Source organism: Antrostomus carolinensis, unplaced genomic scaffold (genome assembly GCF_000700745.2).
Source record: "Antrostomus carolinensis isolate BGI_N321 unplaced genomic scaffold, ASM70074v2 scaffold13940, whole genome shotgun sequence".
Lineage (NCBI taxonomy): Eukaryota > Metazoa > Chordata > Aves > Caprimulgiformes > Caprimulgidae > Antrostomus > Antrostomus carolinensis.
The window spans coordinates 68,150-83,775 of NW_010289190.1; the positions used below are offsets into that span (position 1 = coordinate 68,150).

General features: G+C 41.3%; 1 protein-coding gene across 1 annotated transcript; it reads left to right on the top strand.

Moving 5' to 3' along the window:
• Positions 1 to 4,343: 4,343 nt before the first annotated feature.
• SH2D1B (SH2 domain containing 1B) lies at positions 4,344 to 13,590 on the top strand. Its single transcript, XM_010169418.2, has 4 exons — positions 4,344 to 4,563; positions 7,652 to 7,715; positions 10,306 to 10,474; positions 13,553 to 13,590. Exons 1-4 carry the CDS (start codon positions 4,430 to 4,432, stop codon positions 13,588 to 13,590), a joined length of 405 nt encoding a protein of 134 aa, XP_010167720.1. The 5' UTR covers positions 4,344 to 4,429.
• Positions 13,591 to 15,626: the final 2,036 nt, after the last annotated feature.

The window sequence follows — 15,626 nt, forward strand, 5'->3', positions numbered from 1 at the left end:
AGCCTAGTTAAATTTTCTTCTTGAATTTACATCATAACAATTTTTCTTTCAGTCTAAAGTAAATCTTGCCATCAAGAAATATCACAAAAACACTTTGTACCCAGGCACAATACATTGCAAAAGTCCAAACTGGTGCAGATATCATGTAGATATCATTCACAGTTGGGAATTTTGCAAAATTAAATGTAATATGTTACTGTAACAGTACTTCTTGCAAAAAACTTTATTGGTTCAGTTTGGGAAGCCACAGTATTGTGCCTGCCTAGCAACACGGCTCTAGGGGAACTTCAATTTTCAGGAGATTTAGCTGGAGCTCAGCTTTGTTTCTGTTTTCTTATCTTGTGTTTTTTGCTCTCTGGTCAAACAACAAATGACCCTTTGGCTTCCTCCTTTATTCACACCAGTCGTCAACCACACTAGCTTTGCTTTTAGCTGCTTTTGACCACAGCTTTCAATCTAATTGTGATCTTCTACACCCTCCCCAATTATTCACTGAATACTTAACTCTAAATGTGGTCGAGCAACCTAGCTCTTCCTCAGATTTCATATTCTTACTAAAGGCATTAACAAGAGATTGTCTGTGTTAGAGCTGTAGCCAGGAGAGGTGGTAGAACCAGAGCTCAGTAATACGAGATATGAAAAGGCCCCACTAAGTTTTAAACTAACAGAAGGAAAAACTGAAAATGGGTAAAGGCAGCAATATGACAGAAAAAAAAAAAAAAAATGGAGTTACAGTCACCCAGGACTTGGCACTGCTACAAAAAACGTTGCAGGTCTCATTTCTGTAACAGCTGTTATGTGTGAGGAAGAGTAGCTAGCTATCCTGCTCTCCTAATCAAAAGATTTCTTCACTTATAGGCATCAAATTTTATACTAGCCAAAGTGGTGGCAGAGTAAAACAAAGAGAACAATTGCAAGAAAACATGACTTATGGGGAAAGACTGAAGGAAGTGGTTGCTTTTAGGTAAGAAAACACAAGAGTGACTAAAGGATGTAAGTCTTCTGCCATATAGAAGATTTTTAGAAAGTGATAATCTAGCTATTTTTTTTTCCACGTAGAGGTAAGAGCAGGTCAAGAGGCAGTCTTTCAGGAAAAGGAGCATCACTTTTCTTTCTCCTTCTCTAATATCTGAAAGGCTAGTTAGTCACTGCGGGAGGCTATCCTAGGAAATGTGAAATCTCCTTCAGTGGATGAGGAGGAAAAAACAACCTAATCCTATTTTTAAGAGCAGATTCACAACAGCCACAGCTTGATTTGGGGTAGCTAAGATTTGAGTGATAATGCCCAGAGGCTCAGCCTGGCATCACTGCCTCAACCCCTCAAGCCCCACTGCTTTGGGGTATCACTCCCATTTTACAGGCCTCCCATCACAAACTACACAGAACTTGGAGCAGTTCTCAGTCTTTCTTTCCTCTGAAAAGAAAAGTCCCTATTGTCACAAACTGTCCACAGTATGAATTAGAGTGGCTTCAAACTCTGTCACCGCTATGAGCACAGCCAACGTGAGAATGAGCTGCAGGTGAGAAATGAGATCAGACGCGCCCATTGTGGTTTTTACCAGGCAGGGTTACAGCAGCTTCCAGGAAGGTCACCTCCACACTAGCCAGAAGCCCTGGCTTCACTCTGGATGCACAAAAATTACTATGCCATGTAGTATCCTGGATTCACTGAGAAAGCCTCTGCTCCTAACTGTCATGTAGGCAGCGTCCCTTCCAGTTCTATTCAAACAAGCCTCTCGGACATCAAGCAGTCTAGAAATTTCTATAAGTGAACAGTGGCAAAGAAACCCAGGTGTTGCTCCCTCTCTGCATCCTCCTAGCTTGTAAACTGAAATATACGCAGAGTTCATCACAGTTAATACCATCAGCTTGTACTTCTGACCACTCCTCAGACCCAGTTGAGATGGCAGCCTGGCTATGCAGGTTTGCATAAACCAAAAATACTTGCTGACTTTGTTAATCCAGAAATATTTGTTGGGAAATGCTTGCTCAGAGTTTACAGCTAAATTTGGCCCACAGAGATATATCGTTATGTGATCCCAACATACATGGTAAAGATTTGATGCTGTGTGGTACAAGTCATGGTGAGGCTCGTGGCACAGCTATGTGATAGCTGACAAGGACGTCTCCCACCACCTTCCAGGTGGAATACCTTCCAGGTATTCACACAGCATCCATCAACAGGTATCCCAGGCTATGAGCTGCAAGTCCTGTCTTTGCTTTGTGTTTTTGCCCTGGGCTAGCCCACCAGTGCCAGAGCAAAGCACGTATATGGATAGGTACGTGTTCAAGAGACAGTGTGGAGTTCCTGTGTCTGGTCACTGAATCATGTTTGTGGTTTAGTTACAGAACAGACCATATTTACAGGCTCTCTCATCTTTCTCCCTCCCAGATCTCTTTCTCTGGTATATTTCTATGATTTGTTGTTTTTAAATCAAGCTCTTATTCTCAGCTCCACTTGAAAACTACAGATAAATAAGGTAAGGTAAAAGGATCATATTAATTCTTGGATGTCCTCTTCTATCAAACACTGTCAGGAAGCTGTGGAAACTGTATTGCCTTGGCATACCCTTTAAATTCTCAACTCTGCCAGAGCTGTGCTTGCATCACTCCCAGTGAAGCACAGGAAGGTTTTCTGTATCTGAAGGGTTTTTTTTTTTTTTTTTTTCCAGTTAGAACTTCTGTCTGAGAATACCACTTCTTTCTTTGAATAAAGAACCGGAAACCTTAAAAGGAACTAAAACTCCACCATTGCATAACTGCTCCCTCTCCATCTCATGATGCTTTCCAAGGGGAGAGATTTTTTTAAAAACAATGATCTTAGAATAACCAGAGCAATGTTCTAATTTTGCCACATCAAACACCTCAATGCCCCTGCCTCCAGCTGACAGAAATACATTGGACATGGGACCATGCTTGTGAATGAATGAGGTGCATTGCACAAAGCAGACCACCTGAATAGTGACCCAGGAAATTTCTTCTCTTCCTAATAGGTAGTTACAATGATGGTTGGAAAATCTGAGTTGTTGATGAAGGTTAACGAATATGGCTATGCAGTGGCATACCACTGAGAAAATCCATGCCCCTAGGTGTTCTGATTCAGTGATGTGGTTGATAGGAGAAGAAGCAGAAGCAGCTTGAGTTTCTTTTTCTCCTGGAAAGCACAATGGAAGTGTTTCTAAAGAGGAATGGAGACAATACGTGTTTTTGTAGCAGGGAATTGCTGGATAGGTGCACAAATACAGTGAGGAAAGTAAATCTTTATCAGAAGAGAAAGCTATTGAGCCCATTGTGCTTTCTCTTGAAAATAAGTTGGTGGCTTCACCTTCATTTTTCTGTGTCCAGAGCAGAAACTTAATTCTTTAAGAAGCAGATAAAGGTGTTGGCTTCCTTAGACAATACAGGAACAATCCATCACCACCTAATGCTGCTTGAGATGCCGTAGCTATTCTGATTGACCTCTGTCTGCCACTCCAAGAGGTCACGGGTCTGCCCACGCCAGGCCAGCGTCACACCTGCCAGCCCCGTGTGGCTGTCTCAGATGTCCCAGGATGCCTACTACAGCACTAGGTACTCATTTAGGCACCCAAATCCACACTCTCAGAGAATATATAGACAGATTATTCAGATCAGCAGTTTTCATACTTAGAAACTAAGAAGACTGAGCGGAATATCATCAATAGTAGCATCCAGAGTTGAATATCAAGCTCAAAATTTGTCATTTTCACCAGTGTAAGCACCATTAAAATAACTATACTTTAAAAATAAGAAGGGGGAGGGGGTGGGAAGGGGAATGCTCTGTTTTGAAAAATCTCATTCTCAAATATTGCTGACCACCTTTCACCGAAACTTGAAAAATCAAGTAAACAAAAAACCCAAACCAAACCTAAACCAAACCAACCAACCAAGCAAACAAACAAAAAAACCCCACAATAAAAACCAAATAACTATGTTAGAATGCAAGGAAAGGAATCAAACCATGTGGCATTTTTCAAAACTATGAGCAAGAACACTATTTGCAGGGCTTTGAGCAACTTTAAACATAAAAGTTAACTTAAAAATATAACTATACTTGGGTATGAACTTAGCAATTGCATAGCTCAGAAGTGCGATACACAGCTCAAATGTCTGCTGATAAAATGTGACAAGAGTCTTCCCTTCTGATGTGGACTGTGACCAGTGCAGATAAACCATTTCCTGCCTTGACTGCATTCACGAGCCGTTAGCTCAGGCTGGTAGTCGACTTCACTACAGACTGGTCAGTGATAACAGACCAGTTATCAGACAGATGAACTTGTGTATGTACTTAGCACCTCCAGTTTCAGTTCTTTGCAGACAGCTGCATTTGGAATAATCTTCTTTTAATGCCAGGCTTCTGGGGTTTTCTGGAATTGGTTTGAAAGGCAAGAGACCTTGTTTTCTTTTATCCATGGAGTTGCCATTTTTTCATGGAAAAATACCAAGAAGAACCTGTGAAGAACTGCTGAGCAAGAACGGAAAGAATGGCAGCTATTTAATACGAGAGAGTGAAAGTGTGGAAGGAGCCTTGTGTCTCTGTATTTTGTAAGTACTCTAATTCTAAATTTTTAATGAGTTTTCAAATAGATCCAAAGACAAGTGTTCATCTTCTCTAAAATTAATAGTTCTTCCCTAATATTAACAGACTCTAAGGGAGTGTATGTATTCAAGTAACGCTGGTTGCTTTAGGCTTCCTTTATAGTGAGTGGTGAGAGGGTGGCATTTGCAAAAGACATTTTATACAACGGAGGACAGAGGAACTGTAATCTGCTGATGCTGGTCTCTCTCTGCAGACAATTAAGAGAGTCCAGAATAAATGGCTTAGCCTGGGAAAACATGGTAAGAACCTTACTCAAAGTTACTGCCTCTGTAATGATAAATAAATAGCACTTTAGCACTATTGAGACACTGAAAAGTCTCGCGGTAGGTTACAAAACAGTTCCTTCTTCATAGGCTTTCTATCTGATGAAAGCTGAGCCTTATGCTTCAAAGGAATTTTATCTAATTTTAGAACATAAGCTGAGACAGAAAGTTATAATGTCCTGATTGAATTCATGTTACAGGTTCATGAACAAGATGGGCATAGAGAATTCCTACTGCTAGTGCTTAACTTTAACTACTAGAGTTAAAAATTAATTATTTTCTTTTCATGTAAGGAATAGGACTTTTATTTCCCTTCCAAGAAGCCTGTTTTACACTTTTCATACATAATTGATTTGTTCCTAATGTGTTCAAAGTTTATAAATTAGTAACTCTGAGTCATTCTTTGTTTGACCCTATGAGGTTTTACACTTTTCTTGAGGATGTGTTTGAGTATGACATGAAAAAATTTTAACAGTATATCTAATTAATTCAAAAATATCAGAAAATGGTTTTATCAATAATCAAAAATGCATTTTTTTTTTAAACAAATCAAAGGAGAAGGGAGAAAAAGGGAGAGGGAAATGGAGTACTATGGGGTTGGTGGGTAGAAGAAAAGGAGGTCTGTGAAATGACCAAGTAAGGAGAAGAGAAATGGCAAGTGGGGGACAAACAGAGCCCTTAGGGAGAGAACTGCAGGAACCTGCCTTCAGAATGGTGTGGAAGGAGACAATGTAGGGGCTGACGGGAGCATGGGAGGGAATGAGCATGAACACCCTGTTGGAAGGGAAAAATGGGGATCGTGGCACAGAGGAAGAATGACAAAATTGGTCCCTGATATGAGAAGGTGGCTGTTTGCTGTTTGCAGGCATTTCCAGTCTCAGACTTTGTTAAAAGTGTGGTGTCTCTTCCTTCCACCAGTATCTGCTTTCAGCAGTGGGGTCAGAGACTCAGACCACTGTTAAGTCCCTAATATCACACATGCTCGAGTATATGTCCAGTATCATATATGTCTCTAGCTATACCCTGGTCAAATCTAACATGTTGTAAGTTGAAGTAGCCTGGTACATGATAACATCTGGAGTACGTGAAGGTACAGACAGCTCAAGGGATCACTGTGTGTGGGTGAGCATGAGGGAACAAACAGTATGAATTTGTGGTGCTGCAATTACCTGAGGGCTCCCACAAGGAAAGCAGATTACATGAAAAACATTCTGCAACTTCAAACTGCCATGTATGCAGTGGCAACCTCCTCACCTGTTCTCTTCTTCAGAGGAATGCCAGCAGATCTCATGCAAAAGGTGAACTGCAAGTTTTCTACAGAATCATTCTTTACCACTACGTAGATTAATATGGTTTTCTTTCTCTCTCTCTCTCTCTCTCTCTCTCTCTCTCTCCCCTCACATCCTTCCCAACTTCTATCAATAGGATAGAGGACATTCACAAAGACAAACTTTCAGAGCATAACTCCATGCCAGTGTGCTTGTTTCCATACAGCACTGCAGTCTTGTGTCATATCCCAGGTGAATCTCTTGTCCTTGTTCTCAGCTGTAAATCACTCTTTTGAAAGGTGACTGCTTCTCTTGTGGATGTGTTAATTAGTTGGAAGCCAGCCCATTTTCTCCTAGAGTATGACTTCAGGGAAAGAAGAGCACCTCACTTTTGTCTTTGTAGATCTTTAGGTCTTCCTTATAGCTCCATTTTTGAAGGAGGGGTACATATTAGCACTGCCTTTCTGTTGTGAAAAGGTTGTCTGATAATTAGTCCAACCCAGTATAAAGTCTCAGAGTTGACCAGGACATGGCTCTCCTTCTCCTCACTGCAGATGGAGATAGTGCAGATCTTGCTGACACATGTGCCGGCCCTTTGCTTGCAGTTTATTCCCATGTTGACATTTGCACAAGTGGTTTTTAGTGCCATGAAACAATTCTGCTGGTGGTGGACTTAGGCACCCTATGGAAGTAAGGACTCTTCTCTTACATGGCACCTGCAGTGGAATTCCAGGTTCTGTTTTATGTTTTACTGCCTCAGAACAACTAATACAAATTCTCAGTGACATCCAGCCCTTTCTGGATGAACAAACTTGAACCACTTTGACTCCTTTGACTCATACAATCTATTTTATTGGAGCTGTAGTAGCACAAAACTCAGCACAGGGAATGCACCTAAGAAACTGGAGGAAAGCCCAGGCAGTTAGCTGATGCAGAGGTGAGTTAGCTGGACATGCTTTATCAAGATCTATGCTAAGCAAAGCGCAGCGATTGCAGATTGAATGCAGCAATCTCAGCTATGTATGTGGCCTAACTCTGCAGGGCAAAAAAGAATATGGTCCATAAATTTGGTCCAAAATCAAAGAGATCTCCATAATGATGTACAAGGGGGTTAGATATGAATATGCAAGGCACAATAAAGTAATATTTGGGTTTCTGAGGCTTAAGAAAGCAACATGCATGACTAATTTTGGCTAACAGACAACTAAACATATGACTTAGAGAATCTCAAGTATTTTAAAAGCTTCAGTACATGAATCAAATGGAAAAGTGAATGCATATATATATATATATATATATATAGTTGATGCTATTTAGCATCAGGTATTCCTTTAGATTTGTTTCTTTGGTTTTAGTCATTCATTATATTGCAGTTTAAGATACAAGCAAACAAAAAAAAACCCCAAAAGCTGACTGTCAAGATCAGCTGTAGCAGTCTAAGCAAGTTGTAGTGGTCTGACAGTTGATAAAAAGTATAATGTATATAACAATGTTTTTCACAGCTTTGAAAAACTCATCTACACCTACCGTATCTTCAGGGAACACCAAGGATATTTTAGAATACAGGTGAGTAACTCTCATTTAATCTTTAAAGATTGCACTGAAGATCATTGTCTTGATTCAAAAAATTAATACATGTGAATACATTACCTTAGAAAATATTTCCAAGTTTGCTTTCTTCTCTACTCAGTTCTCGACATTTTGATGTTATACTTCTTATTACACATGAGCTCAGAAGTAGCTATTATCTTTGTAGATTTCCCTTACAACCTAAGTGGATCTGTTATTTGTTGACCAGCTGCTTTCTGATTTGACCATTTATGTTTGATAGCATTGAAGAAAAATCTATCGTCACTTTCATTACTTACTCCTGTTCTTAATTAGTTTTTTTCTATTTGAAAGCTCTGCCATTGCACCCAGAATGTTGTAGGGATATGGAGCATTGCAATGGTCTTTTTAATTTAAAGAGACCTATCTATAATTCTGCGCAGTGCTGAGGCACCTGATGACCCCAGATAATGCTGCTCATTGCTTGAATAAGCATAAGAGCAAACTACATCAATCAAATATCTAGGCAAGGTGAGAGGACACTTAAAAAGCTGTCTCACTCCTCTGCTTCTAGTAGGACAACCAACAGAACTGCCAACAAGTAAGTAGCGTTTAGGTGGAATGAGGAAATCACTCCATAAAGGACACACCGAGCTCATACTCTAGTAATTTCTTGCTTATTAGTGGTTTGGACTGACTATGAAAGACACAATTTCTCATGAAGAAGAATGGTTTGTTGACAAAAAATAATCTGTTCTGGACTGTAGCCACTCTGATGGGGTTTGCTCTCATGCTTGTCAGCAGCTAATAACTCAAACAATTTTATTGTTTTCAGACACAGTTTTCCTTATAAATTTTTGCCAAGAATGTGAAAGAGTTCTGTTCTTCAAATTTTTGAGTCAGATTATTTTGGATTACTTATTGAATAATAGACTGAAATAATATATTGATTGTTTGGAATTTTTTAAGGGCTAGATTCAGCCATGAACTTTCTAGAGTGCAGTAGGTTGACCCCGACTAGCAGCTAAGCACCCACACAGCTGCTTAGCAGGATGGGGTGGAGGGAAAAGAACATAAAGAGCAAAAGTGAGGAAACCCTTGGATCAAGATAAAACAGTTTGTCAGGTGAAGCAAAGTTGTGCAGGCATGTGAAGAAAAGGAGGAGTTTAATCACTACTTTCCATCTGGAGGCAGATGTTTAGCCACCTCCTGGAAAGCAGGGCCTCAGCACGCGTAATGGTTACTTGAGAAGACAAATGCTATAACCACAAATGTCCCCACCTTCCCTGAGCTTTTATTGCTCAGCACAGTGTCCTATGGGAGGGACAGCTCTTTGGTCACTTCAGGTCCACTGTCCTGCTCTGTCTCCTCCCAGTGTCTTGCTGGAAGAAAAGAGACAACCTCAAGGCTGCGCAAGCACTGTTCAGCAACAGCCAACACATGGGTGTGTTATTAACACTGTTCTAGTGACCAGTTCAAAACACAGCACTATAGAGGCTGCTACGAAGAAAGTTAACACCATCCCAGCCAGACCCAGTGGCACCCAGTCCCTACAGGGCTAAAGGGAAGATAAAGGATGCAGAAAAACAAAGAAAATAAACATTTTTCATTGTTAGATAGAAAATGAACTGAAACCAAAGCCCCGTCCACTTTTAATGACTAGCAGTAGGACCTTCGTTGTGATTAGAGCTCGTTAATAAGCTTAATGTCTGTCACTGTCCTGAAGTCACCAGCGTTGCAAAGTCTCTGTACAAATCACTGGTGGGCTGTGCTGTGGAAGCAGCTCAGTCCAGCTGTATGAACCCACACATTAAAAAGCAGTTTGTGAGAACACTGTTCCCCCACTTAGGGGTGCCATCCTCTGTGTTTGGCCTCAGGAGTCTCCAATGCAAGTCACAAAGCTGGACAAATAATAAACCCCTGTGAAAGCTGGTGCTGAGGACTTTCATATGGATCCTCAGACACGTCTGCTGCATCTGCACGTGTCCTTTGCTTGACAATGCTGATTTTGTGTAAAATATTTGGCTTCTGCTTGTCACATAGTTGTTTAAATACAATATTTTAAATGAGAACTAAATACGTTGCCCCTAAACTTGTGCTCTAAGACCAGAGGGAAGTCTGTAGTGCTGTTGGTCTTCATCGCCCTGCCGTAGTGGATTGCTGTAGCACACATCTGAGCCCATATTTTAAACTGATATTCTTTTTCTTTTTCTTTTTCTTTTTCTTTTTCTTTTTCTTTTCCTTTTCCTTTTCCTTTTCCTTTTCCTTTTCCTTTTCCTTTTCCTTTTCCTTTTCCTTTTCTTTTTCCTTTTCCTTTTCCTTTTCCTTTTCCTTTTCCTTTTCTTTTTCCTTTTCTTTTTCCTTTTCTTTTTCCTTTTCTTTTTTCTTTTTTTCCAAAAAAAAGATGGTAAGGGAGGTTACACTTAGTGCTGTAACCATGCCACCAAACAGGTGTCCCTAGTGTTTTAAGGACAGTATAATATTCTGTCACCAAATCTGTTTACAAAAGATCTCCTTGGTAAACAAGAAACAACCTATCGTTCCTTTCATTTAGGAGACTCTATGTGAAGGGCAGTTGCAAACAAACTTTATTTTCCTTTCCTTGCAGACTTCTGAAGGTGTTCCAGAGAGGATCTTCAGAACATTAAAGGACCTAATATACGCTTTTGAAAAGCCAAATCAAGGACTAATAACAAACCTCCGCTACCCAGTAAAGAAACCAAAGGCCTCACAAAGAAGCCAGAGGTTCAAGTCAGGAAAGGACAACATTTATGACGGTGAGAAATTCAGTTCTGCCCTTGGGGGGTTCTTTTAAGATGACTGCATTGACAGGTTTGTGGTGAATACTTGCTACATGTCCTCTGAGACCAGTTCACATGGGCAGAATCACAGAATCACAGAATGTTGGGGATTGGAAGGGACCTCGAAAGATCATCCAGTCCAATCCCCCTGCCGGAGCAGGAACCTAAATGAGATCACACAGGAAGGCGTCCAGGTGGGTCTTGAATGTCTCCAGAGAAGGAGACTCCACAACCTCCCTGGGCAGCCTGTTCCAGGGCTCTGTCACCCTCACCGTAAAGTAGTTTTTTCTCAAGTTTAAGCAGAACCTCCTGTGTTCCAGCTCACACCCATTGCCCCTTGTCCTATCATTGGGCATCACTGAGAAGAGCCTGGCTCCATCCTCCTGACATTTGCCCTTAACATAGTTGTAAACATTAATTAGGTCTCCCCTCAGTCTCCTCTTTTCCAAGCTAAAGAGCCCCAGCTCCCTCAGCCTTCCCTCATAAGGGAGATGCTCCACTCCCTTAATCATCTTGGTGGCTCTGTGCTGGACTCTCTCAAGCAGTTCCCTGTCCTTCTTGAACTGTGGGGCCCAGAACTGGACACAATATTCCAGATGCGGCCTCAACATCCTTCCTTGTCTCTCATGTTCACTGGAAAATGGTTATTCCCAGCTCATGTTACTTACCCTCATCCACTACAAGTTAACAAGTTAAAATTGCAAGAGATGCAAAAAGCAAAGCATGATGATGTCCACAGCTCACTCCCTTGTGAGTGTTGCTGCTTCTAGGCTAGGGAAGGCTGAACACCAGTTTTACCCAGTGTGGTTCTGCCGAGCTGCCAGTCCCCTGCACATCAGTGGGAGTGGAGGTTGTCCTTTACCTTCGTTGTCGAGGTTGAAAGCTATTTTTATACCAAAATCTAACTCAGTTATTTTTGAGATGCTGGGGGGGGAGGAGGGGGAAAGCCAGCCAGCTTGTGGTATATTGTGGTTTGTATTAAAACATGACTAATTTTTTAAGTTCGTATGTTGAAAATAAGAAGCATATAGCCTTGTGCTTAGAGTCACAGGTTTGGAACCAGAGAGTTCAGTCTCTGGTTGATCTTCTGCTAACGTATGCTCACAAGTCATAGAACCATAGAATGGCTTGGGTTGGAAGGGACCTTTAAAGGTCATCTAGTCCAACCCCAACTCCCAAGTATAAGATAAGGATAAAAGGTTTCTACCTGACAGAAATATTATGCAAATATATGCAATGAAGATGGAGGTTTTCACAAAGTGGTAGACCATGTTTTATAGTCCCATGTTGTCTTTACAACCTTAGTTTGGGGCAGATGAATAGAGATACTATTGCTAACTTGCCAACGTCCCTCACACACTTTGGAAAGCCGTTCTTTGTATTACTGCTGTACGATGCTCAGCTGCAGCATCCATCAGGCTGCAAAACAAACTCAAAACTCTTCTAGGTCCTGTGAGTGAGTGTAACAAGAGCCACAGCACATGAGAACATGCATGAGCAAGGGAAATCCTTTCACTAAGTACAGTTATCACAAAGGAAAAAAAATCTTGGAGTATCCAGTCTTCTACGTGATTTATGTCTCATGACTAACGCCAGCTAAGACAGAGCCGTGTGGGCCAGCCTCTCTGTGCTGCAGTCACACCTCCTGTTGGTACCACAGATGCTGGCTGGGTTTTTGCCGTTGTTTTGCACACAACAGTACAACAGCTCTGCCACTCCCTGTGTCAAGCAGACAGGGATGGGAGGGGGCGAGCTCTCCCCACCATGTCATGTACTAAGCTGCATTTTTAGGGGCCAGTGCAGCAAAAACCTTGCTGAGAGAAACAGTAGCAAAGAGACATTTCCGGTGTCTCCAACTTTATATTATCACTTGTACCACTAAGGCAGATACACCACTTCTACTCTTAAAAAGGTTTTTATGGTATCTTGTCATTGCTGCTCCAGGGAGATGGAAAATACCGCAGTAGCAGGGATATATTTTTAGGAAAAAATGAGGTGTAATACATATTTTATTATCTGGTCCTGCAACATGAACTTTTCCAGAAGATACACAATGTCCTGGTCAGGGCTTACAGGGAGGAAAGCAAGCTCTTTCATTTCACTATCAAAATTTTTGTGGTTGTCCATAAAAACAAAGACTTTTAGAAATAATCAAATTACTTTGGAATTGTTGCTATTCAGTTTTAATTTAAATTTCATTTATACAGCATTCCAAACTTCCCCCTCAGACATGCTTTATTACACGCTCAGAGGGGGAGCTTAGCTTAACGTTATGATGGATCTCTCTTTGCAATGCAGGCACCACGTGAAACACCACAGTGCTTCCTAAAGCTTCCTAAAGAAACCACACGTTTCTGGCCCAGTCCCTTGTGTTGCACCGGCAGCTGGCTTTGTGGCACGTGCAGGACTGAGCGCTCCAGTGTGACCAGTGGAACGCCTCAAGGGACGGTGGTCATGATACTGGTGGTTGGGGATTTTTGAACATTGTTTTCTAGCCTTGTTTGAGGGTGGCTGCTTGAAGAGACAGTAGGTTTCCATAGTTGAGATGAGTCCCAAGCATTCAACTTCTGCCTTTCCCCTGGCTTCTGAAAAAAACATAGTAGATGTGACAAGGTCTAAGAGATAAAGGGTTTTTCAGGCTCTCCTCCCTTATTTGTGAGGAGAACTCTTCTGTTGGGTATTTATTTAGAGAAGAAGGGGTGTGTTATGTTATAAGCACAGCTATCTCAGCTCTTGATCTGAGTTACTAAGTATGGATGATTTCCTACATTTGACTCTTCTGCAGGAAAAAGGGGTCTCACACGGATACAACTGTTTTATAACAGAACTTGCTGGCTCAGAAAAGACAGTGCAGGCTTTGCCTCCATACAAGCTCCTGGAGGACTCAGTCCAGAGGACACGGTTGGCCCTGCAATTGCAGAGAGAATACCAAGAAACCAAATTGAGTTATTGATACCTGCCCAGCAACACGGCCGCAGGCCACCCTGCTTACCACGAGCTTCCAGAGGAGCCATTTGCAATGACATCTTTTTCTTTTTCATTTTTTCTTTACAGAAATTGATGACGGTGATTACGTCACTGTCTTACCCTGAATAATCTACAACCTGACGATTTGGGAAGCTGCCGTTTCAGGATCAATGGATCAGCTGGGAGAGCTGCCAGCTGGGCATTCCCTGCTGTGGATCTCTACCTCTGGAATTAGTCTCCTCCTCTTGCAGAATGCCAGAGCAGCTGGTTTTTCTCCCAGTAGATCCACTATAAGCTACTATATATTTTTGTTCAGCAATAAAAGAATTAATGTTCATAACAGACGCATGCATACATATATATGCATCTCGGGGAGAAGGGTATGTGTGAGCACGTATGTGTATTTTGGTTTTTAAGTTGGCAAACTGTCCAAAATCTCTACTGCTAAAATGAACAATCTGTTAGAAAGCAGCAATATAAATACAATAAATGAATGTGCATAAAGCAGCAGGTTATGGCAGAGCTGATTTTTGTTGATAAAAACCATACATGACAAAAATTCTATTGGCATCATATAATGCTAAAAAACCTCTAAACTCTGTTAAACCTCTAAACTCTGTTATTTTGTGCATGATTCATTTTACCCCATTGCTGCATAAGCAAATAGTATTTCAGCTATGTCAAGAACTACTAGTCTTATCCTGTAGTTTGGAATAATTTAAATTAAAACAAAAAGGCTTTGTTAAATCCATGCCATAAAGAATTAATCAACAACTTGAAAATGGTTTGAAATACTATTTATCTTGAAGAATGGTTCTGGTAGATTACAAGAGGAGTGCAACTTCTACATGCATGTATGAATACATCCCTTTTTTTTAATAGGTACTGTACATATATAAATGCTTATTACATTTTATTTGCTAATGCCATTAGCTCTATATTATAACGTGTATGGGTTTCGTTCGGTTTTTTAATGTAAGAATTTGCTTTCATCTTACCCCTGATTTTAAGTATTTAATATATACATTTTTTTTTATATATATATTATATATATTTGTTCTGAAGGTGGCCTGCAGCCAGCAGACAAAACCAGAACTGGAACTTAGATCCCGATTTTCCCAGTTGCTGGTACCAATCCCTCACCATTTATGATCTTGAGGAAGGCATTTGTATTGGTTATATTTTTTAAATCTTTCACAATTTTTTGATGTATTCTAATGGGCAATACTAGTTAGATTTCTTTCTATTATGTTTCTTTCATAGCACTACTTGTTAAAGGACTTTGAAATCTTTCAGTGCTTTGGATTTCATTATGAGTTTAACAGTTTTTGGTGCCAGGCTCAACTGGTACTTCTAGCATGAAGGAGAGAAAAAATAAGAATGTAAATTAACTTTAGCATTGCCAAAAATACTAACATATGTGTCCACAAATCATGAAATGAAAAGAAAGTCGTTGTCCATGGAAAATGGTACTGTTGGAGAGGAAAAAAAGCCATCCCTTGCTCTGTAGAATCACAGAATGGTGGGGATTGGAAGGGACCTCAAAAGATCATCCAGTCCAATCCCCCTGCCGGAGCAGGAACCTAAATGAGATCACACAGGAAGGCGTCCAGGCGGGTTTTGAATTCCTCCAGAGAAGGAGACTCCACAACCTCCCTGGGCAGCCTGTTCCAGGGCTCTGTCACCCTCACCATAAAGAAGTTTCTTCTCAAGTTTAAGTGGAACCTCCTGTGTTCCAGCTACACCCATTGCCCCTTGTCCTACCATTGGGCATCACTGAGAAGAGCCTGGCTCCATCCTCATGACATTCGCCCTTTACATATTTATAAACATTAATGAGGTCTCCCCTCAGTCTCCTCTTCTCCAAGCTAAAGAGCCCCAGCTCCCTCAGCCTTTCCCCATGGGGGAGATGCTCCACTCAGCACATACACGGACGTGACTCTTTATTGCAGAATTCGGCAGCCAGCCCCACAGTTGTGTTTCACATTCGTGTATCAGAGCGAGCAGCTGCTGTGTGAGCCCCCCCGGCTCCAGCAGCCTGGTCGGTAACACAACACACCACAAAAGGGAGTCTCCGAGGCCGCCCCCCGGGTGCTCGGTCAGTCACACCGACCTGCAACCTCAGGAGGAGGCTGAGGGAGAGGCAGGACCCCGCTGCGTG